General features: G+C 52.2%; 2 protein-coding genes across 4 annotated transcripts in view; one reads left to right on the top strand and one right to left on the bottom strand.

Annotated features, from left to right (window-relative positions):
* Positions 1-4,835, top strand: part of ZCCHC17 (zinc finger CCHC-type containing 17) — a 64,653-nt gene extending 59,818 nt beyond the window's left edge. The window contains exon 8 of the mRNA XM_061184575.1: positions 2,755-4,835. Coding sequence (XP_061040558.1) covers positions 2,755-2,916 — 162 coding nt within the window. The 3' untranslated portion in view covers positions 2,917-4,835. The remainder of the gene's footprint in view (positions 1-2,754) is intronic.
* Positions 4,356-12,752, bottom strand: FABP3 (fatty acid binding protein 3). 3 transcript variants are annotated; one of them, XM_061184577.1, is made up of 6 exons: positions 12,650-12,752; positions 12,041-12,126; positions 11,729-11,818; positions 8,277-8,449; positions 6,218-6,319; positions 4,356-4,672 (listed from the first exon to the last, which is right to left on the bottom strand). In XM_061184577.1, the coding sequence occupies exons 3-6, from the start codon at positions 11,799-11,801 to the stop codon at positions 4,619-4,621; spliced, it is 402 nt and encodes a 133-aa protein (XP_061040560.1). In that variant the 5' UTR covers positions 11,802-11,818; positions 12,041-12,126; positions 12,650-12,752; the 3' UTR covers positions 4,356-4,618. The 3 variants fall into 3 exon arrangements, with proteins under 3 accessions (XP_061040560.1, XP_061040562.1, XP_061040563.1); XM_061184579.1 differs by lacking the exon at positions 12,650-12,752 and adding an exon at positions 12,553-12,633; XM_061184580.1 differs by lacking the exons at positions 12,041-12,126; positions 12,650-12,752 and adding an exon at positions 12,553-12,630.
* Between the last annotated feature and the right edge of the window lie 10,938 nt (positions 12,753-23,690).

The raw sequence follows: 23,690 nt of genomic DNA, 5'->3' as shown, positions 1-23,690 counted from the left end.
CGAGATGCAGAAAGTTTGATAAACTAAAGTGCTATTTGTTTGTAAGGAAGTATTATTACTTTCCTTTCTCATTTATGTATCCAGGCTGGGCCAGTCTTGGGGAATTGGTGCCAGACTCTGCATCTGCTTGTTTACTTTCCCAGGACTCTGTCCTACCTAAGGGGCAGAGACGGGTGAGGCTGCCAAGCCCATGTAGCCTGTGATTGACTTCCATTATCTTGCCATCTAGGAAACTGCAACACCATAAGCCAAACCATGGATTTGCCGACTCTCAACTTCTCCCAGCCATGGTTCCTACAGCTTGATAACTTGGGCCTGGGAAGCTTTCCCTCTCTATACTCCACTGGAGACTCCAAGAAAGAATTTTGGTTTAATCTCCTCTCAGAACTTTGACTCATCTGCTGTAGATACTTGGCCAGATTGTCAGAACATTCTGGGAGTTCTCTGAAATAAGAGAATAATACAATACTTCTAGCTACCACTGAGTTCCTACCATGTATCAGGCACTATAGTTAGTACTTACCATGTTTAGTCCTCATAGCATCCTTTGAAGTAGGTATTTATTATTTGTAATTTACTGAAAAGAAAACTGAGGTTCAAAAAAGTCTTGGGACTTCCCTGGCGGTCCAGTGGTTAAGACTGTGTGCTTCTAATGCAGGGGGTGCCGGTTTGATCCCTGGTTGGGCAAGTAAGATCCCACATGCCACCCGGCGCGGGCCAAAAAAAAAAAAAAAAGTTAGGTCTTTTGTTCTAAGTCACATAGTTAGTAAGTGGCAGAGTTGGAATTTGACCTTAATTCTTTTTTTTTTTTTTTAATTTTTTAAATTTATTTTTGGCTGCGTTGGGTCTTTGTTGCTGCATGTGGGCTTTCTCTAGTTGCGGCGAGCGGGGGCTACTCTTCATTGCGGTGCATGGGCTACTCATTGGGGTGGCTTCTCTTGTTGCTGAGCACGGGCTCTAGGCACGCAGGCTTCAGTAGTTGTGGCGCATGGGCTCAGTAGTTGTGGCTCGCGGGCTCTAGAGCACAGGCTCAATAGTTGTGGCGCACGGGCTTAGCTGCTCTGCGGCCTGTGGGATCTTCCTGGACCAGGGATCGAACCTGTGTCCCCTGCATTGGCAGGCGGATTCTTAACCACTGTGCCACCAGGGAAGTCCCTGAACTTAATTCTGTCTTATTCCAAAACTGTTGTTCTGACCACCGTATACCATGAGGCCTCCCATCACTATACAGGAAGAGGGGCCACGTGCAATCAAGGAAAACTCAGGAGATTTCCAGTCGTATGATCTACATGCAGATCCCAACCCTGCCTGTGTGATCTGGGGCAAGTGGTTTTCAACTTCTCCAGCCACAGATACTATCTCTTCACCGCCATGTGACATAGGTGCTATTCTTATCTCTGTTTTACATTCGAGGAGACTAGGCCTCAGTGAGGTGAAATGACTTGCCCAGGGTTACAGAAGAGTAATAGTAAGTGGCAGAGCCAGAACTCAAGTCTGGGTCTAACACCTGGTTCTGTGTTTTGTCCACCATTTCTCACAGCCAGCTCCCAAGACCTAGTCTGTCAGGCAGACTTACAGCTCTCAGGATGTTGGATGGAAGCCTAATAGGAGGAGCAGGAGCCTTGCCCTCTTCTACTCTCACTTTCACCTCCCATAATCTCTCCTTCTTAGAAACCTTACTGAGGCAATATACACATTTGCAATTCAATGAAAAGGTTTATTCAGTGCTTACAAACTGCTCCAAGTACCCTACAGAAGCCTGGGGATCAGGGTCTCAGCCTTTGTGTGCGTTTGTGCTGTTAATTTGGTGGCGTAGTGTGGTGGGAATAGTGTTGAGAAAGTTCTTTCTGAGCTTTTTTCTTTATCAGTATACTCTTGTAAGGTTGGTTGCGAAAGTTAGAGATGGTAAATATTCAAGGGCAGCAGGTGGGGCCTTATTAATTGATGGCGGTTATTTTCCCTGGCAGCAGGGTCTAATAGAAACCAGACTGGGAGTCAGGAGTCTTAAATGCATTACTCTCATATTCTTGGGCATGTGAAGTACTGTCTCTAGTCAGACTAGGTGATCTCTAAGGACTCCTTTCAGCTTTAATATCCTGTGCTTTTAAAAAATGAAAGTAATAGGGAATTCTCTGGCGGTCCAGTGGTTAGGACTCAACGCTTTCACTGCCACGGCCCGGGTTCAATCCCTGGTCGGGGAACTAAGATCCCGCAATCCACGTGGCACGGCTGAAAAAAGAGAAAGAAAGAAAGTCATAAATGCTTGTTTTAAAAAAAATGAAAAAGGACAGCGGAAGACCTCAGCTTCCCTGTATGCAGTTCATTCCTGAGGTGACACTTGTGACTGTTTGTGTCCTTTCCATTGTTTTCTGTGTATTTTAAATATATACAGGTATGTTAAATATACATATTATATTATGATTTAATGTACTAAATATTATAATTTATATATGTAAATATATATAATACATATGGTATGCATGTATATGTGTGTGTGTGTGTGTATAAACATACACACATATATTATGTTACATACCCTGGAACCTAGAATACATACTGCGTTATGACTTGATCCTTTTTCGCTTATTTTGAGCACTTTTTCTTGTTAGTACTTAAAGATGTAATTTGTTTTTTTAATTAAAATGTTTTTTAATCTATTAAGTTATCCCCTAATGATTACAGGCCATGATTTTTTAAAGCAAATATACACATACAATGTTGAGTTTTTATTTTATTCATTTATTTTTTTTTTAGGAAAAGAAGAAAAAGAAACATAGAGACAAGAAGTCATCTGACTCTGACAGCTCAGACTCTGAGAGTGATACAGGCAAGAGGGCAAGGCACACGTCAAAAGACAGCAAGGCAGCAAAGAAGAAGAAAAAGAAGAAGAAGCACAAGAAGAAGCACAAGGAGTGAGAGTGGAAAGAGTGGAGGGGGTGGTGGAGAGAAGGAACCAGGAGCCTTGTGCCTTGAAGCGCTGGCTCCTGGAAAGACTCAGTAGTGAGAATATGGCCTTCCACCCCATTGACTTCTCTCCCATGGGAGATGGCTTCCCCTCCTGCCACAGGCAGGTTTGGGAGATATCAAAAGTATCTGCCTGAATGAGTTGTTTTCTTCATTCCAGTCCCTTTGCAAGTGACCCCTGCAGCTGACCCATTCATTCACCCAACATCCTTCATTCAGCAGGAGGTCCTATTACCCTCTTCCAGCTGCCACTGCCAGAGCCAGACTCCTGTACAGGAGTCCAGGCTAGAGCCACAGGTACTGCTGTGGAGGTGAGTCTGGCTGTAGTTGGAGAATGGAGTGATTGGCCCCTCCCTGTTGGCCTGCCTTGGGCTGATTGGTGGGTGATCTCTGCTGCATCCAACACAGGGGCAGAGGGAGACTGGCAGTACTAGGGAGAACATGGTAAGAAGTGGTGCTCACTTTTTCCATTCCCCCTAACATGATTCTACTGTTAGAAGTGACAGCCAGTGGTCACAGCCAGAAAACCATTGTTTGCAGTGACTGAGCTTGTGTGTGATGTTCCGCCCCATCACTGAACCAGACAGCTCAAGCCAAGATCATTGCTTTACTTTGTATTTACTACAGTGTGAATCAGTTGGTTCCATTTCAGGTCTCTGCTTAAATTCCTGGCCCTAAATGGAAGTGTGCTTGGTTTTAAACTTACTGAGAGTCCTTATTGGTATAATCCCTCTTCCTGTAAGTTACAGACTTAAAAGTCACTGAGGCTGCATTAGGTGACAGAAAAACATTTAACATGTTACCTTAGACCTTGGAGAGCGGCCCAGCTAAGGTACAGTGCCAGAGGCACTAGCAAGTCACAGCCTTCTTAGATCACTTATAAGCCCTCACTTCTGTAATGATTAGATGACCTCTCCCCCAGGGCTGATTAGAGAACCAGTAAGAATCTGAACCATGAGTAATGGCCTAGCACATAGGCAGACGCTCAGCCGTCATCTTCGCCAGTGGGCATTTTCTCCCACTGCCACTGGCACAAGCCTGGATCCTGTGTCCTAAGCCTGTGTTCTGGAAAGAGAGAGACCACAGCATTCCACAGAGAAGAGCAACTGTCCAGACCCAAAGGCATTCAGTGCAGGATGGACCTGAGGTGACAGTTCAGAAGCCCCACCACTGAGTGATTATTCCAGGTTGGACTAGCTCATTTGGCCATAGGGAGGGGGCAGTGTAAAGGGAAGTTGTAGGTACAGCTGTTTTATTTTTTGTACGTGTAAGGTGATCAGCTATCACTGTCCCTGAGACTGTCCATTTCAGTCTCTCATCCAGTGCTTCTTCCTGAGTGGCAGTCATTTCTGCCTACTCTCTGACACACACACAAACTGAGACTCCCAGAATCATGTCACCAAAAGCAAAAAGGCAACTGGGTGGCCTAGGTGCTGCTTTATTGACCTCAGAGCACCCTTTGGGTGCAGTTAAAAAAACAAACATACACAATGAGAACATAACTGGATCCAGGCTGGTGCCACCTGACCCCAGGAGAATTTCCCCAATCAAGGTGGATTTATACAAAATGCCAGAGGAAAAAAATGAGTCAATCTGGTGCTGAGTCCAGGAGTAGCCACCTGGCAGAGGAGCAGTTGTTGAGGGAGTGGGCAGGTCATGCCCCTTTCTCATAAGTGCGAGTGCAAACTGCACTGCAGTGGGTGAGTGTCTGGAAGAAAAGACAAGAGTCAGGTTAGGGCAGGGGTGTGGACACAGAAGGTGTTGGGAATACTCTCCACTCTGATGGGGAGAGCCCTCTACCTTCATGCTAAAAATTTTCATTTACTGCCTACCTACTACGTGCCAGGTACTTTACATGTATTTTTTCCTAATGCTTACACCAAGTCTTCTTTTCTTTTTTTTTTGGCCATGTCACACGGTTTGCGGGATCTTAGTTCCCCAACCAGGGATTGAACCCGGGCCACAGCAGTGAAAGTACCAAGTCCTAACCACTGGACCACCAGGGAGTTCCCCCAAGTCTTTAAGTTAGGCATTGTAATTCCTCCTGTAGAGATTTGGGGAAATGAGCTTTCAGGGAGGAAGTAACTTGGTCAAGATCCCAGAGTGTTTCTCTTTCCCTTGTACCACTCCTCTCCCTTCATCTTTAGTGCCTAAGATGGTGCCTGGCACATAGTAGACAAACAGGTGAATAAAAATGTCCAGAGGCTCTTGGGAAAGGACTTTACTAGGCCACCAACTCTCCATTCTTTCCCTAACTTAGGGTAGTGCCAGGGCCAGAGGCCTGAACCCCCAACATTCTGCCTGGTATCACAGAGCCAGGCCCATGGTTTCACCATAGCTCAATTGCCCAGTGAGTATTTGGTACTGTATATCACATTCCCACCAGAGCTAGGTAACTCATTATTAACTCTGCAGGGCCCCCTGCCCCGTGTAAGTGCAAGAATGCAGTGAGCAGGTTACACTGACCCAAGAAGGTCTGCAGTGAAGATGCTGAAGCGAAAACCTGAGGCCCTACAGAGTAAGGAGGCAGAGATCACGGGTGGCTGCTGTCTCCACCCCTGGGGGTGTTCAGTCAAGGCTACATTCTTCAAGTGAAGTCCCTAAGTTTGTCCCTAAACAGACATCTGCCAGCTTGTTTGTCATTTCCAACCCAGGCCTTAGGTACTTGTAGTAGGCCAGGCATGGAAAGCTCTGAGAGGAGGTGAGCCTGGAATGAAGTAGAAATGACTGTGCTGTCAGTTGGGGCCCCACCCATCACCAGCCTGTCCCTGCCCAAAGGCTTGGGAGATGGGAGCCTCTCCTATGGGCCTGGAATCAGATTTGGCCATGCTTTCTACCTCTCCCTGGGGCAAGGCAATGCGGCAATGCAGAGGATGAAACTAAGGCCATGGAGTGTGCCTACTGTAGTGGTCCCACACCAGTGATGCTTTGTGCTCTACATCCACTGTCTCCTTCAGACTTCCCAGCAGCCCTACAAGGTTGGTGTTATTAACACCCACTTTACAGTTGGACTTGGAGAAGGTGACTTGTCCAAAGTCATGCACCCTATAAGCTGCGATTTAAACCGAGGCTTGTGCAAGTCCAAAGCCACTACATAGAAAATTCCTACCTAATACCACCCAGGCCTGCCTCCACCCTCCATTGTTCCAGCTTCCATTGGTCCCACTGATGACCTTGATGGCTTTTCACAATAGGCTTGGCTGAAGGGGCAGTAGAAACCAATTGGGTGAGGCTCCAGAGTTATCCATCTTACCAGGATGAGCTTCCCAGCAACTACTTCCCGCACAAGTGTTGTCTCTTGTCCGTTCCACTTCTGCATGTGGACGAGTTTGCCTCCATCCAGCGTCACAATGGACTGTGGGAAGAGGGTAGAGGCCTGAGCTGAGATCTGAGCTAGGATTGAGGGGCAGGAAGGGGTCTGGTCACTGGGGCCACAAAGGACCCAGCCTCTAACCCAAACTACTGACGGTGCTAGGATCAGAGATCAGGCAGCCCACCTCCAACTTAGCCCCATAGGATGTCTAGTTCACCACTGCTGCTTGGCCGGGGGAGGGGCCTTCAGCTGTTGGGCGAGTAGGGAGAGGCAGACAGTACAGTGGAGAGGAACAGCCTGGCTCTGAGAAGTGCCACCAGCCTTCAGGATGGGCACTTATCCCATACTCTAGGTGATGCCCACAGCCCAGTCCCACTAAGATACAGAGTGGGGGTACCAGCCTAATCCCTGGGAAAGGCTGTTGAGGAGGAGTAATCCTGAGACTCTCCGGCCAAGTGGTGATCACACATAATGTCTAAAAGACCCTTGGGGACGGGAGGTATTGGAAAATTGGACCCTGCCCCGTATTCCTACTCCTCTTGGTCCATATCAAGTGACCCCCTTCGGCTGACAAGTGGGCAGCAACTGCCAGGTCCTGGGACTGCGGGCCCTTGGAGTGTTCCACAGCCCTGGTCAAATGTCCACTCAATCTTCTGGGTGCTGCCAGCCTGCATCAGCTGGCTCTCATTTGGCAACTCTCCCAGGTCTCTCTTTAGAAATTTGGGGGCTCTAAGCCAGGCTAGGGTACCCTGACTGACCAGGGTTCAGCAGAAGAGTCTGCAAAGGCTGTGTGTATGTGCTTGGGGCCAGTGGGTCGGTGGGTGTGCACCCTTACCACCACCTTCCTCCTCATTCTCATTCCCCTAGCTTTTTGTCCATTCAGAGCAGGTTATGTTTAGCCTAGGCATCCCAGAGAACTACTGTTGTGTTTAACTGGGATTCTTGCCCTTCAAGAAGGTAGGCTAGTTCAAGGAGGTAAAGGCATGTGGTAGGGCAGGCACCTCTCTCCAAGGTAGGCTGCCATCTTTGGGTACCATCCCATCTCTGCTGCCAGCTTCCTGTATGATCCTGGGCTGGGCTCCAGCTTCCTCCACAGGGAGGAGATTAGACCCTCTCCTATCCTTGGGAGCAGCTGTGAGGAAGAAGAAACAGCTGAGGAGCTGAATGGAACGGTCTGGTGGAAAGGTACTGCTATAGGTACACCCTGTTGAAGGCAAAACCCCTTAGTTCTCTCTCTTCCATGCCTGGCTCAGTGGCTGGGAGGCCTGAGGCAAGCTGCCAAGACAGCCACCACCGGGTGACAAGTCCTGAGACTGGGGGCAGATGTACTCTCCCTCCCCAGAAGGAGAGGGGCTAAGGCTTGGTGAGAAGACACTACAAACACACCAAAGACAACGCTCCATCCAGAATATCCACACAAGAGCTCCATCCAGCTTTTCCTGCCTGTAGGCTGGCAGCATTGGAAATGGTTTCTCAGGGTCACTGGCCAAGCCCTGGAGGTGGAGGCTGGAGAAGAGAAAGCATCTGAGTAGGCCTCAACCTCTTGTCCCCAGCTGTCTCCTTGGCTCCTGAAGGCCAGGATGACCTTTCAGTGGAGGACCTTGACTTCTGGGCATTGTTCCTAAAGCACCTGAGGTCACAGCCATGTCCACATAACTCCCCCCATCTATGGAAGGGGAAAGTAAGCCAGAGCTGTTGCATGCCATGCACAAGGTCACCCAGCTGGAGCTGGCATAGACAGTGAGGTCAGACTATCCTGGCTCTGTGCTGCCCACTCCCAGAGGCAACAGGTAGATGCTTCCCAAGATGGGAGGGAGGAGAACAAGATAGGACTAACATGCATTTAGCACTTGGGACATCCCAGCACTGCACAGGCGTTACGGACCTCATTTGCCACTTCAATCCCCCATGATAGCCTACCCCTCAAGGTGCAATAATAGGGCGCCACCCTATTCCCCTTCAGGGCCTTCCATTCCCCATGGACCCTTCCTCGACTCACCTTGACCTTCCTGTCATCTGCTGTTGTCTCATCGAACTCCACTCCTAGCTTGAAGCTGATCTCCGTGTTCTTAAAGGTGCTGTGTGTTTTTATGGTGATTGTGTCCCCGTTCACTTCGATGATTGTGGTAGGCTTGGTCATGTTGGCCATCTGCCTGTTAGCAAAACCCACACCTGAGGGCAGAGGGAAGGGTATGAGTATGAGCTGGAGCGAGAGGCAGGGTACAAGGAGCTCAATGACCAACTCTTAGGCCTGGATGTGGGGAAGGGGGAAAAGAAGGGTGAGAACTTTCAAAGACTTTGCATGGCTGTTTGTTAATTGTCTTCCCGTTAGCTCTGTGTGGTGAAGAGACATTACTGATCCCATTAGACAGATGAGAAACTTAATGGACAGGCATGTCTCACAGCAAGTCAGTGGCAGAGCTGAGATTAGAATAAGCTACTATTAAGTGCTTTCTGTATGGTAAAAACTACACGTGTAATCTCATTCAGTCCTTCCAGTCTCCCCGAAGGATTGATGCTATTATCTCTATTTTACAGATGCAAAAACTGAGAATGAGTTGAAGCCCAGGGTCAAAAATCTGGAATTCAAATCCAGAATGTTCAACTGCACAGCTCACTGTACTGCTCATCTATAAAGGCTGGAGCGCAAGGCTCCCTTCCAGGGCACCTGAGCAGCTTTCAAGGCACAGGCTGAGGGAGAAAGAAGTAAATGTGGACTTTGCCTTCCAGAGCCTATGGACAAGAATTTTCCACCTTTGAAAGTTTTTACCCTGAGATGCACTGGTGCTCTTGTCCCCCACATATGGTAACAAAGACATTTTCAAAGCCCCTTAACCATGATCTAGGAGGTAGGCAAAAGGGAGTGTTTGTCTCAGTGTGCAGATTTAGGAGAGGCCTAAAGTGGTAGGCAGTCAGGACTCCAATCCAGGTCTCCTGGTCTAAGGCTCTGTGGGAACTCCCCTCCTGACCCAAGCATGGCTTCCCTGAGTGCTGCAAGAGAGTGTGGAAGAAAGAGCCCTGCAGGTTGTGGCTTTCCTGAGATCTGTCCTTTTGCCTCCAACCTCCCCGTCTGCTCCCAGCAGCCTCTGCTGAGCTGTCCTCCAAGGGCAGAGGCTGAGGTGAGGTGGTGGGTGGAAAGTCTCCAGATGTGCCTGGCTATATGGGTTGTTTTACTTAATGTTTATTACAGACCTGAATGGTGGGTTTTATTATCCCCAATTTACAAATAAGGCTTGGAGAGTGAAGTGACTTTTGCCCAAAGTCAAAGGGTAAGTGGTTGACCTAGATTTGAATTTAGGCTCTCAAACTGTTCACTCTTCCTCCTGGGCCATCCTGCCTCCCAGCATGTACTTCATCTGTGCCCTACGGCCACCAAGTGTGCCTGAGATCACTGGTACTAACTAGGCTGGGCCTCTTTGTCCTCTGAGAACTCTTGGTTTAAAACAAGAGGGGCACAGGCAGCTGTGCTGCTGCTGGCCCACCCTGCCTGGCTACTGAGGGACTTCGTCTTGCCCCCTGTTATCAGAGTGAGTCAGGTCAATCTCACCCCCCAGCACAGAGCAGGGCCTTGTCACTGCACAAGGGGCTCTGTTTACTTAGGACCTACCCAGAGGTGTGGAGCGTTTGAGGAAGGAAGGCATTGTGGAGTGGGTGAGAGACTCAGCTAAGAGAAAGTTACAGAATTAGGAGTCTCGCGAAGAGATGGGTTCTACTTAGAAACGAAGCTGAAGCTATTTACTGAGAGCTAAGGAAGGTCTTTTCCCCCCCATGGGTATCTCATTTTTTCCATGTGTACAACAAGCAGGCTAGTTGGATTCTCAGCCCCCTAACCCAGGTTGGGGCAAAATAAGGGAGCAAGGGTGGTAAGGACGGCACGACTCACTTCAGGGACCCAGGTCTTCAGTTCTAATGGCTGCTGGGAGACACTTGGGAGAGGAACTAGCTGGGCATTCCACCTTCCCCAACAGCTGCCCAGGGTCCCCTACTTCTCCAAGAATTACTACCTTCCTGGAATCATTGGGCATAATGCTCAGCATAGAGTAGAGGCAGTTGAGCACTTTGGCCTTAAAAGCCAACACTTGTGGTCCTTATTTCAGGGGTCAGGAACAGGTGGGAGGTGCCTGGAGTGGACCCCCCACCCCTTCTTTGGGTAATCCAGCCCCCCTTCCCTGGGAGGAAGGCATGGAACCTAGCTCAATCATGAACAACATTCCAGTTTTCCCTATCCTAGCCTGGGGGACTAGGATAATCTCATAGCTGGGGATTCCAGAGAAAGGATATCACCCTCTTTGTCTAGCCCATATTAGAAGGGGAAGGGCTGAGGTCAATGCTAAGTTAAGCAGTTCTTACCACTCCCACCCCCGGGGTCCATAATGGGAACTGCTCTGGGTTGCCGATCTAGAAATCTAGGTTTTCATATCAGCTCTGCTGTGGAATTGATTTGACAAGTTTCTACTCTGTCTGGGTCTTGGCTTCTTCATCTGTTGAACCAAGGCACAGGGACCTCCAAAGTCCTCCTCTGCAGGATTCTTTGAATCTTCATTCTCCCCCATCCCAGCACCACAGCCTCCTAGACCAAAGACCCTCCCTGCCTTTACCAGGTCTTGGCTTTGCTCCAGGCCCCTTTGCTGTACCCCTCCACCAGACACCTCCCCAATGAGCAGTTATCCTTGGGTTGCAGCTGGTGATGGGGCCTCTTGCCCTACCCTACCACTAGGCTGGTTGGTGAGAAAGAGGGCACCCTCCAGCTACAATCCTTTACCCTAACTAACCCAACGTAGAGGGGCAGGGGTTGTTGCTAACTGTGCAGGCCCCTGTCTCAGCTCCTCATATCCTGTTCAGGGCTGTTCCCCCTTCCATCTTCTTTCTCCTGGGGATTCCCTACTTTAGGCCATAGGACACTTCCCATCAATCTGCTCCCTTTCACTGTTCAGTCTCCAGTTCCTAAACCACCCATGCTCCTCTTCTTTTCCTCCCTCCCCTCCCGTTTTATCCAAACCCGCCCCCTACCTCCAGATCAGAAGCCTTTCTTCCCCGAAAGCGCCTCCCTGCCCCCACATCGACCGACACAGCTGCCTCCTTGAGCCTCCTTGCCTGGGAATCCCTCTTGCCAAGTTCAGAACATGAAAGCCCCCTCCCCGGAATTCCCTGACGGTCCAATGGTTAGGACTCTGCGCTTCCACTGCAGGCGGCAGGGGTTCCATCCCTGGTCGGGGAACCAAGATCCCGCATGCCGCGTGCCGTGTGGCGGGCGCGGAACTGGGAGAGACCCCTCCCAACAGGCCTCGCATGCCCTAGCGCAGGCTGCCACCTTCTCCGCATCCCCGGGTTCCCCAACTTTTACCAGGAGGGATGCAGCAAGCGTGCAGGGTAGTAGCCACAGCTGGAGCCCTGCTCCGACCCGGCACGCGGCCAGCCCATCCCCAGCCCAGCATCCCGAGCCGCCCTCACCGATTGACCTCATGTAGTCATCGAAATTCTTGCTGTCCACTAACTTCCAGGTGCCCACGAAGGCGTCCACCATGGTGAGGCTGGGCTAGGCTGAGAAGGAGACGACAGAGCACGCGTGCAACGGGACCTGCGACTCCCAGCCCGCGCTGCCGCTTTAAAAGGCCCTTGCATCACGTGACGGAGCGTGGCCCACACCCCGCTCCCGAAATAGGAAGCCCCAGGCTGGCGCTAGCTAGCCTGGGGCTGGCCGCCCATCCCCCAACCCGCCGGGGGGAGGGGGAAGGGGCACCCGGTGGCTCCCGGCTCGCCTACGTCAGCGCGGGTCCTGGGGGTCCGAGTCCCTGCCCCGGGCTGGTAGGACCTACTCCCTTCCCTGGCCTCAAGGCGCTCTTCAGAATCTAAAAAGAAAAGAGTTGGGGGCACGGTGCCCTTGAGCTGGGGCGCACGCCAGGGACATCTTCCCTCCCCTGGTCCCTCCCCGAGATTGAGGTCAGAACAGAGATGAGAGTCTAGAGGAGAAAGGAAACTTTTGGGCTGATGCCCACGCCGGGAAAGCTCTGGCCGACTCTTCGCGGCGCAAGCATCTCGGTCTTCATTTTACAGGTGAGGGGTCCAGGGCTCAGAGGGGGACTGACAAGGTCGCAGGAAATAAGGAGTGAGTTGGAGTCCATATGGCGAGCCTGGTCTAGCCGGCCCCAGACCCTGCGCTGTGCCGCCACTCCCCACTGCCCGGTGGAGGGGAGAGTCACCGGGGGCAGCGAGTGCCCTCCGCCTGCTCCGGGCAAAAGCGTGACCCTTCCCGTCGCCACGCGCCTGCTCCTTACGTGCTCGCCCCTGCCTGCGGAATGTCTCCCGCGCGAGCCTTTCCGCCCTGCGGTCCAACTACCCCTCCACCGTGCCAGTGCGCCAGGCTTTTCTGACCTCTACGCACAGCTCCGAGCTTTTGCTCCGGTCGGCCGTTCCCTCCTCACCCGCCTTCAGAAATTCTGTCCTTCCAGCCAGCTCTTACAGGCTCAAGGACAGCTCCCCGTTCTGCCTGCCTGCTGCGGCCCCCACCTGCCGCCCTTCTCTGACCTCTGCACACTGGCAGGCAGCCGGCACTTTCAGAGACCGGCAGTCACCTACCTTGTTTGACACTACAGTTTCCAAAGCACTTTTAATAACAATTAAGATCCACCTTGTATTGCTGTTTATTGCATGCTGAGGGCTTTCAGTGCATTGTCTTATTGAACTTTTAAAACAAAGTCCCTGAAGTAGGTGTTATCATTATCCGTTTCACAGATGAGCATACTTGAAGCTTAGAGGAACCCATTCATTTCTTAATCCAGCAGTTATTAAAGCACCTACTTTGTGCCAGGCCCTGGGCTAGGCTCTGGAGAGACAACCACGAACAAGACACACGCTCCCGAAGGAAGACACAAAACATAAGGGAGTGGTGCCCAGCTGAACTCGGGCCCGCAGAGGTCCTCACAGAGGGGCCCAGGAGGGGCCCGCCAGCTCTGCCACACATGTATCAATACAGAGTGGTGGGCTGCCTCCCTGTACCTCTGTTTCTCCATGTGGAAGTAGAGAACATCTGTTCCCTTCCCCTAACTTTCTGGGAAGAAGGCCAGGGAGGAAGAGCCCTCTCTCCCCCAAGGTCTTGGTTCTTTTGGACAGGTCCACTTGCCAGAAGACCAAGGTGGATTATTTCTGCCAAAGCTGCAGGACAGGCCTCAGGGCTGGGCACGGAGCCCTAGTGACCTCACTGCCGGAGCAGGTACAGGGGGAGGAGGAGGATGGGACAGTTTCTAACTCAAGGGCACAACCTTTAGACACAGGGCCTCCTCCTCTCTCAAACACTGAGTGGCTGGAGAGCCAGGGACCAGAGCTCTCTCCCTACATGGTCTTTATAAAGCAGTGCTGGAGAGCTGGGGCTGGGTTAACAGCTGCTGGCAGATAGATGTGGGTTCCAGTTCTGATTCCAGTGGGTACGAGCCGTGGCTGTGGGCAGTTCACTTAAGCCACTCTGAGTCTCAGTTTCATCTCGAAAATGGAGGAAATGACAGCATTTACCGTATAGAGGTGTTGGGAGATCAAATGAGATAATGCATTTAAAATGCTGTACAGTGGTTAAGAATCCACCTGCCAATGCAGGAGACACAATGTTCGAGCCCTGGTCCAGGAAGATCCCACACGCGGCGGGGCAACTAAGCCCGTGCACCACAACTGCTGAGCCTGCGCTCTAGAGCCTGCAAGCTACAACTACTGAGTCCGCATGCTACAACTACTGAAGCCCCTGCACCTAGAGCCCATGCTCCGCAACAAGAGAAGCCATCGCAATGAGAAGCCCGTGCACCGTGACAAAGAGAGTAGCCCCTGCTCGCCGCAACTAGAGAAAGCCCGCACGCAGCAATGAAGACCCAATGCAGCCAAAAATAAATACAATAAATAAATTAAAAAAAATTTTTTTTTAAATGCTGAGCAAGGTAGATTGAATAAATGTTTGCTTGCTGCTGCTGCTGTTATTATCTCCATGGATAGTGCAGGACTCCTAAGACCTGGTATTAGCTCTGCCCCTCACCTGCTGGGCCACCCAAGGCAGATTGCTTTGCTTCTCTAATCAGCTTTCTTATTTCTAAGACAGGATTAGAAACTGCTGTGGCTGTGAGGAGGGGGCTATAGAGATCTTCAGGGTGGGCTGAGGGGGACACTGCCAGAAAGTCCTTTTGCTTCCTCTCTTGGGCCCTGCCTAAGTTGGGCAGCATGGTGCTTTGAGGAACTCTAGACAAACCCCAGACCCACTATTCTCGCTGCCCTAACCCCATCTCCCCACCACGCTCAGACCTGGCTCACCAAAGTTGACGCCTAGCCGCACCCTATCTCCTTTCCACGTGACTTTTATCCTTATCCCTTCTAGGTATTTGCAGCCTTTCCCTCATCCCTCTGATTACCTGCACCCTCCCTGCCCTTTTATGCTCACTACATTTGGGGAGAGAGGGGCAAGGGGAAGGAATATGAGCCCTGTCCCTTTTCCTGCCCCCCTTTTTTGCCCTTGGTAGATCCAGATGTGGATTTAACATCTAGCAAGCAGCAAGACCAGTCCCTGCCAAGAGCAGTATCGCCCCAGCCCTCACCCTATAGTGATGTCACTGTACTATGTTTCCACGGCAACCACAGGCTGGAAAGATAGAGAAGAGGAGAGACGAGTAACCAGGAGAGAGCCAATGAGATGGGCTGGCAGCACCGGATGATCTGTGGGGCCATGGGGAGGCAGGGAGAGGGAGGCCTACTCAGCATCTTCAGCTGTTCCCTGGACCTCCCTGCCATCTGGACGCCTCCACTAGGGGATGTGCTGCTGGAGTAGGGAAGGTATGAGAGGTAGAGGCCAAAGAAACTGAGCTTGGAGGTCCGCTGACCCAGGGACTTGGAAACCTCCCTTTACCCCTTCAGGGCCTAAACCTATGGATGCTGACCACCCTCACCCCACTCCCAATACCTGCAACTGGGAGTTTTTCTCTTTGGTTACTTATGGTGGTGGGGCTCTCTGTCTCTGCCTGCCATGGAATCAAGTCTTAGACAGCCCTTCTCTCCACACCCTCCCCCCTCCCTTGGTGCATGTTCTATTCAGAAGCAGTATCTTCGGAAAGAGGCCTGGTTCTAAATCCCAAGCCGGACTTCCCTGGTGGCCAGTGGTTAAGAATCCACCTTCCAATGCAGGGGACGCAGGTTCCATCCCTGGCTGGGGAACTAGGATCCCACATGCGGTGGGGCAACTAAGCCCACGCCCAGCAACTAGAGAGCCCACGTGCCGCAACTACAGAGCCCGCACGCTCTGGAGCTCACGCGCCACAACTAGAGAGAAGCCTGCGCGCCACAGTGAAGAGCCCGCCTGCCTCAACGAAGATCCTGCATGCCGCAACTGAGACCCGACACAGCCAAAAATCAATCATCAATCAATCAATCAATCAGTCTATCCCAAGCCTGCCACTTACTAGCTAGAGACCCAGAGCAAGTGCCTTCCCCCTTCTGAGTCTCCTTTCCTCCCAAATGGAGGTAGGCCATCTAGTTCTCTGAATTGTCATGAGGATTGAAAGAGATAACATATGGAAAGCCTAACACACACTAACACTCAATGAATGGTGACCCCCTTCTCCCTTCTGGGTCCCCTCCCCAGGGCAGTTGACCCAGCAGTGCCCAAGAATGAGCCAAGGCCCTTTGAGACCCTGAACCAATAGAAGAGGATCCAAATATATCTCCTCCTCACTGACGTCACTGAGTGCCTTCAGATGCTGCAGAGAAGTTTCCTCATCTCTCCCTTTCTCTTCAAATAAATTGAGCATTCCTATGCCCAGCACTGTGCTGGGCTCAGTGGGGACCCACTGAGAGAACAGGAGAGACGCAGCCCTGCGCCCCCTGAGCTCACAGTGTGCGGGGATTGCAGCCACAGTGGGTGGAATGGAGTGTTCTTTCTGTCACTAGGAAATCGCTTCCTTGTTCCCCCAGAGTTCTAGTTACTGTGGGTCTGAGAGAACAAATGATGGCAAAAGATAGAGGCTTACTCAACACCCATTTGCTTCTGCGAAACGGCTGCCTGTGGCAGAGTGCTCCCTGGAAGGAGAACGGTGGCTCTCCTTGCGGGGAGGCGTGTGGGGTGGGGTGGGTGAGGGCAGCTCCTAGTGAAGGGCAGTCACCCCTCCTTCCCAGACACCGGCCGTGCGCCCTGTTGCTGACGGAATCAAGCCCAAACTCTTTAGCCTTGTCTCATCTGTTTTGTTAGACTAATTTATTACTGAAAGCCTGCTCCAGGAAGAGTGCCTGGCAGATAGTAGGCATGAATGAATGACTACTGAATACTGAAGGAGTGAATGAGCATATTGCCACCTGCCTCTCCAAGCTCTCTACGCTGCAGCCACTCTGCCCTTTTTGTGCCTTGAAGGGGTGCCGTGTTTCCCGCTTGCTGTCTGCCTAGAATATTCTTCCTTCCCCGGCCCTGCTCTTTTAATTAACTCCTGTTCACTTTTCAGCTTTCAAGCTTAACTCTCCCTTCCAACAGGAAGCCCTGACTCTCCCTGTCATAGCATTTATCCTGCTTTCAGGGGGTCCATTAGTTTCAGAATCTGTCTTCCTATTACACCAGAAACCCTGTGAGGGCTCCCCGCTGTGCCCACAGGGCCTGGTGCAGGGCTGGGCATGGATTTGTAGAGGGGACAAATAGTCTCTCTCGAGCAAAGAAAGCCACTTGTCCTCATCAGTGTTCTCTCTGTTTGAAAAGTACCCTCTCCCACCCCTGCCCTTGTCTACTGCTCTCAACTTTCTTCCTGCCAAAGTATCCCATCTCCTGTCCTCTTTCTCATTCCATCCCTGAGGGCCATTTCTGGTGTAGAGTGGGGATCCAAGTACTCTCAGGGGAGAATTGCCCTTCTGGGCACGTAGGTGTAGCCTGAGTCTCTTTGGGGACAGGGCAGTTCCCAGGAAATAATCAGACCAGATCCCAGACTTGGGACTGCCCCTGGCTCCTTCCCCAAACTACTCCTCTATCAAATGAAAAATTTGCCTCTGAAAAATTACAGGTGATATTGGATTAAGTAAGGTATAATTAGAAAGGTAAACCTGTGCTTACGAAACAGCACCTCATACCACCTTGAGTTCTGGGTCATGTTCATGTGCCATGTGACCTGGCACCAAACAGATGGTTCAATGATCACTCCCTTGAGCACACTTCATTCAGGACTAGCTTGCCCAAGATTCTGGAAAGTTTCAGGTAGCTCCAGGAGGCCCGATGAACCTTGTTGGTGTGGACACGTGACCGCTTGTGCATCCTTAGGTGAGGAGAGCTGGCAAACCATGGCAGGGGGCCTGGCAGGGAGCTGGTGTTGGCCTGAAGAGTCTGGGGCCAGGCGTGTTCCAGGAAGCAGACACAGAGCCAAGGCTGTCAGCCTGGCTTGGGCTTTTTTAGGGGCCTGGGATCTTGGGGTTGGCTGGGTGTCAGTGGGGGATAGCATCCCCAGGCTCTGTAGTAAACAGAGACACTGGATAGGAAAAGGAAAGAGTCATTTGCAGGAAGGACTGGGTTGGCTGGGGGACAACCAGGACTGGAGTCCATGGTGAGAGATTTCCCCTTCTAGGCTTCAGTGGTGGCAAGACCAAGAATTAGAAGGCTGGGATCAGACAGAATCAGCAGGGATGTCGGATGAGCAAGGTTGTCTTCCCCGCAATGGGGTCGTCCAGTGCAGGGGTAAGACGAGCCCACGGTGGCATCAGGAGCCAAGGGCTGGCTCTCCATGTCACCTTCTCCATTTGATGAACCAGTGTATGAGCTGTCGGGGGCAGGGGGCTTGATATGGAAAGACCACTGGCAGGCAGTCGAGAGATATGATACCAGCTGTGTGAACTTAGCCAGTCAATCTCTGTTCCGGGGTTGTTGGAAGGGACAAACAAGATTGTGGGTGTTGAGAAGCTTTGTATGCCATAAAGCGTGGTGGAGAAAATGATTGCTAAGATCGATGCGGCCCTTACCAAGTGCCAAGTGCTGGACTTAACAGCTTTCTGTCTTTCAACTCTTATAATCCTAACAATAACCCAGTGATGTAGGTACTACTGTCCCCATCACCCGTTTACACGTGAGAGTGAAGACTCGGACCCAGGCAGACTGGCTCTAGAGTTTGTATGGCTTAACCACTATTCTACATTGCCTTTCCCCATGACCATCTTCGCCCTGTCTTGTTCTGTGACCTTGGGCCAGTCTCTTCCCTTCAATGTCCCCAACTCCATGTTGGGGGTTGGGCCAGATGAGCTCTTTAATCCTTCAAGCTTTGGCAGTCGGTGGTTCTGGAAGGGAACTTCCAAGAGCGAGGAGAGGACAAATTTTTCCAGCATCTCTGCCCCAACCCTGCCCCTCCTTAGTGGGTAGATTGGCAGGCTCCCCTTTGCCCTACAATTATGGGGCCAAGGGAGCAGGTGATGCTTAGCCCCAGCCTGAAATACCCACTGGTCACTGGGGGTCACTGAAATCTGCGTGCCAGGACGCCTGACAACAGGCGGGCAGGGCCCAGAGGGCAGCAGGGCCACAGCCTGCTGGAGCCACACCTCTTTGTTCCTACCCACCCACCCTGGGTTCCCATCTCCTCACTCAGGGCCAGTTTTTCTGGGCACCAGGCCTGCTCTGGGGCCTGGGATAGGGCTATTTCTAGATGTCCTCCTTGTCTCCTTTGCCTGGGCCTTCGGCCAGCTCAGGTCACCCACATAGACCCCACACACACACGCACGCGCGTGCACACACACACACACAGTGTCCTTTTCTCTCTCTCACTCACCGCCACTGACTTGGTGCCTGGCCCTGTGCAGGGTACTGACAACCAACAGATATCTCACACTTGACTCTCACTCTTTTGAGAGATGGGAGAAGTGGATGCATCTACAGATGATGACAATACAGAACAGCTATCACTATCCCAGGGGGCTGTACACAGACCATGGGAGACCAGAGGAGGGAGCTGCTCGTTCTGCCGGGAGGGTCAGGGAAGGCTTCACATAGAAGATACCCTTTGGGCAGAGTCTTGAAGAATACATCAGAGTCTGCTGTGTGTGCGGAGAGGAATTGGGAAGGCAGAGGAAGAGGGGATAGTTAAGCAAGGATGAGATTTTCTTGCTGATTGATCTGGGAGGACGGCAGAGGATAGAAGTGACAAGTGATGAGACTGGGAGAATAGTTTAGGGCCAGACATGAAAAGGCCTTGTCCATCATGGAGGAGGTGGCCTTTCTTCTGAAGGAATGGGGAGCCATGGAAGGTTTGGGGCAGGGCAGCACCATGATGTGACTTGTATTAAGAGAAGAGTTTTCTGGCTCTCGTGGAGGCTGGACCGGAGACTGGTTAGGAAGCTGTGGCGGCTGTCCCAGTCTGCTCACCCACGCCTGCAGCCAGCAGGAAGGGGGAAAGGGGAGGGGACACACCTCTCCTAATGAAAGGCATGACCTGGCAGGTGCACACGTCTCCTCTCTCGGCCAGAAATTAGCCACACATCCACATGCAAGCGAGTCTGGGAAACATGGTCATTATTCTGGACTGCCTGTTGGTCTAGAAAAAGGAGAGAATGGATATCAGGGGACCAGAGGTCTCTGACACAGTGGTTAAAAGTCTCTCTCTGAAATCAGACTTCCTGAGTTTAAGTCCTGCCTTACCACTTACCAGCCATGTGGGCAGGTTACTTGCCCTCTCTGTGCCTCATTCACCTCGCCTGAGGGTACAGTGAGCTAACACACCACGTCTTAGAGTGGAGCCTGGTACATAGCGAGGCCCAGAGCTGTCTTTGGCTTCTGAGAGAAGGGGTTGTTTTGGGGACACGTGCTGCCTGAGTCCCCTGCCAGAGCTGAGGCACCCATGGGGGCTGATGTATAGCTAGGGCACCCAGGATTATTTAGCCCCTTCCCTTAAACCCCATGGTTTAGCTGAGGCAGAGAATGCTGGGAGCAAGGGCGTGGGGGTTCTGGGAAAAGAAAGGTCAATTTTGGAGGGAATTCGAGAATACGTGGCCCAAGGAAAAATACCCCTGGACCCAGGAGCTTCGGAGGCAGCCCAGCCCGGAGCCCCTTCCACTCTCAGGAGAGCAGATCTCCCAGGACCAGGAGGAGGTGGTTAGTTTTGAGTCAGGGGCACTTGAAGCAGGGCTCAAGGGCTCAGACTCATAGCTGCTGTGTGACCCCAGGCCTCCAACCATCATTGCCCCTCTCCTGACCTGGGTCTTCCCATTTGGAAGCTGCGGATCACTTATTCCTGCCTTCCTGCCATGTGACTGTGAAGATTAGAAGTCAGTCCTGGCTCTGGAATTGGTTGCACCTGCAAGGCTGAGCACCTGGAGGGATGGGTTGCTCTGGACGACAGTGCGCCCCCTCCTGGGAAGGCAGAGCATTGCAGTTCCGTCCTGCTGTGCCACCGATCTTCTCCCTCGTTTGGCTTGTGCTCCCTTTCCCAGGCTACTGGCTGTGAAACAGGGTGAGATAAGTGCTGATGTGGGAGGGAGAGGAGAAGAGCCTAGAAGGATTGGGGTGGGAGGGAGGAGTGGGGAGAAGATATAGCAACTGCAGGAAAAAGGCAGAGTGGTAAGATTGAGGGCTCGTGGGCAGGGACGAGAAGCTTAGCGTGAGTGGAGAGGTGTTTAGAGTTAGCTTTGGAGGGACCCGTTCTCTCCATATTCAGGCCCAGATGTGGAGCTTTCTTAGGGCAGGCACTGTGCCTTATTCATCCTTCTATCCCCTTCCAGGACACCGCGTAGGCCCCCACCAAAAACAGGTCAGCTATCAGAGTTCGTTGGTTCACTCACGCCCCACCCCAAGCCTTCATGAAGCCCCCTTCCCCCCAACCAGACTCTGCTTAGGGGAAGATCTGAAAGGCAGCCCTGGGAGGAAAGAGATGCCCTGGGAGACAGGAGACTGGGTCTCAGGCAAGGAGCCCTTGTTGCCTTGCTCTGTGACCTGGGACAAACCACATATCCTCTGGACCAGTCTCCCCATCTGAATAGCACGAGGAGGCACTGCGGTTTGAGAGCCATTGTACACCAGAGAATCCTGTCTTCACACGAATTCTTAGGTGGAAGTCCAGGAGATGAAACAAGCAAAAGGGAGCTGCACTGCTGAAGCCAGGAAGGGGCCTGGAATTTACTTGTGTGCTCCAGGGGGCCAGCAAGGCCCGTGTAAAGAGTGCCAGGATGGACACTTGGATCTCTGGGCCTGGCAGTCCTGCCTGTTCTTTCTGCAGCCTGGGGGTGGGGACGGGGATGGTGGTGGGCAGATGGGTATCTAAGCAGCTTTGGCGAAGAGCAGGCAGAACCCCTCCCCGGGTTGCCCTTCTGTCCCTGGGAACCGGCCCTGCCCACAGTGGTCCCCTCTGGGGTCCCTGGGCTGGAGGGAGGGACCCCACAGAGAGCCCTCAGATTCCAGGGCCTCTGGGTGCTTAACAGGGTTTGGAGTCCTGAGTAGGAGGATGAGGAGAGGGGAAATGAAGGGGAACCACAAGATTTGGTGTCAGGAGGCTCCTGGTGCCAGCAGGTTAAGTGGTCTGGAGCAGCCACTGCCCCTCTCTGGGTCTTGGTTTCCCTGTCTGTACAATGAGGGATGAATGCAGTGATATCTTCAAACCCTTTGTCACTTGTGACTGGAGGAAAGATGGGGGTGGGGTTGGAGATTGTGTTGTCATGCTGAGTTTCCCAAGAGAGATGGAATCCTGCTTGGAATTCTGAGGCAGCGATGGTGGGCGTGGCATCAGAGGCATGGAGGGGGTGAGGTGGGCTGGCAGGAAGACTGACTTTGAGCCTGGGCTCTGCCACTAAGTTGGTGTGTGTTGTCCCCTCTCAGGGCCATGCTTTCCCCATCTGTCTAAGGGGACCAGGTGCTCCCAGATCCAGGATTCAGTGACTTTCTGGAGTCAGACTGGGACAGGGGTCTGGAGCAGGCCCAGGGCCAGGGTCCCATTTTGCAGAGCTGGGAGTGGCTGTCATCAGCCGTGGGAACCTGAGAGTCAGGTAGGATGCAAGTGCTGAAAGGAACTTAGGGGTCATAACATCCAACAGAAGGGCAGCCAGTTGCCCAAGGTCCCAGAATGGGTTGGGGGCAGAGCCAGGCCCAGAACCAGGACTCCTGACTGCCCGTTTCCTCTTCTCCTCACAAGAAGCCCTGATTGTGAGGTGCAGGAGCAATCTGGGAAGGGGGGGAGACTGACCCCCGCCCTGATCCCTGGGGGGCAGGGAGGACAGAGGGGACACGTGTGGAGATTGTGGTGCCCAGTGTTAAGCCCAGCTAGCATGGCTTCCTCTCCTGTCTCCCTGGGACTGGTGATCTGGGAGGTTTCCATTGCCCTTCCTATCTTCCTGCAGGGCGAGGGGTGCAGTGGGGCATCGGGATTTTGCAGAGACAGAGGGGTCCTGATCGGCGGGGAGGTGAGGCTGGGCTGGGGGGGTGCAGGGAGGAACTGAAGACAGAGGCTATTCCCCGTGTCTGGGGTGGGGTGGAGTACGGCCTTGTAATTTCTGGAATTCCCGCCAAGACCAGCATTCTAGTGCCCAAGTCCAGAGGAAGAGACATCCCAGACATGCACATGCTGGGACCTGGGACCTGGGACCCTTTGTTGCAGCGCTTGCACTTGTGCAAACGTCTCCTGGAGCAACAAAATACAAAGAAACAAATAACTGTGTACATGCTTGCAGTTGGGGCAAATTATGAACAACAAGATACAAAAAGACCAAAAACTCAACTGCTACTTCTGAGGTGTCAGGAGCAAAAGCAGGGCGCTGTGCATGATCCCTGCACACAGCACCACCAAGGGGGTGTGGAGACCACCCAAGCACCCCTCTGGCATGACCCATGAACCACCCCCTACCCTCGCCCCACTTAAAGGACTAGCTCCTTCCCCCCCCCAACCCCACACCCCCCGCCCCCAGGGAGCGAGCAAGGGAACCTGTTACTTGTTTTCTCTCCCTCTTTTTTTTTTTTTAAATTAATTAATTAATTTATTTTTGGCTGCCTTGTGTGTTTGTTGTGGTGCGCGGGCTTCTCACTGAGGTGGCTTCTCTTGTGTGGAGCACGGGCTCTAGGCACGTGGGCTTCAGTAATTGTGGCTTGCAGGCTCTAGAGCGCAGGCTCAGTAATTGTGGCTCAGTTGCTCCGCGGCATGTGGGATCTTCCCAGACCAGGGCTCGAACCCGTGTCCCCTGCGTTGGCAGGTGGATCCTTAACCACTGCGCCACAAGGGAAGTCCCTTTGCTCCCTCTTGCTGCAGCATGAGTCCCAATAAAGCCTTGCCTGAATTTCTCTTATCTCTGGCCTCTTATCAATTTCTATTGATGAAACAGTCCAGGAACCTGGGTCAGTAACACAACCGCATGTGGCCTCACATACACACCCAGACGCCTACTCACATATCCCCACCCCTTGACTGGTGACATAATTGGTGGGGCCCAGTGCAAAGTGGACCCCTTGTTTAAAAATTAT

This window comes from Eubalaena glacialis, chromosome 3 (assembly GCF_028564815.1).
Source record: "Eubalaena glacialis isolate mEubGla1 chromosome 3, mEubGla1.1.hap2.+ XY, whole genome shotgun sequence".
NCBI classification, from domain to species: domain Eukaryota; kingdom Metazoa; phylum Chordata; class Mammalia; order Artiodactyla; family Balaenidae; genus Eubalaena; species Eubalaena glacialis.
Note: the sequence above shows the minus strand (reverse complement) of the source record. Positions and strands in the feature narration are given on the sequence as shown.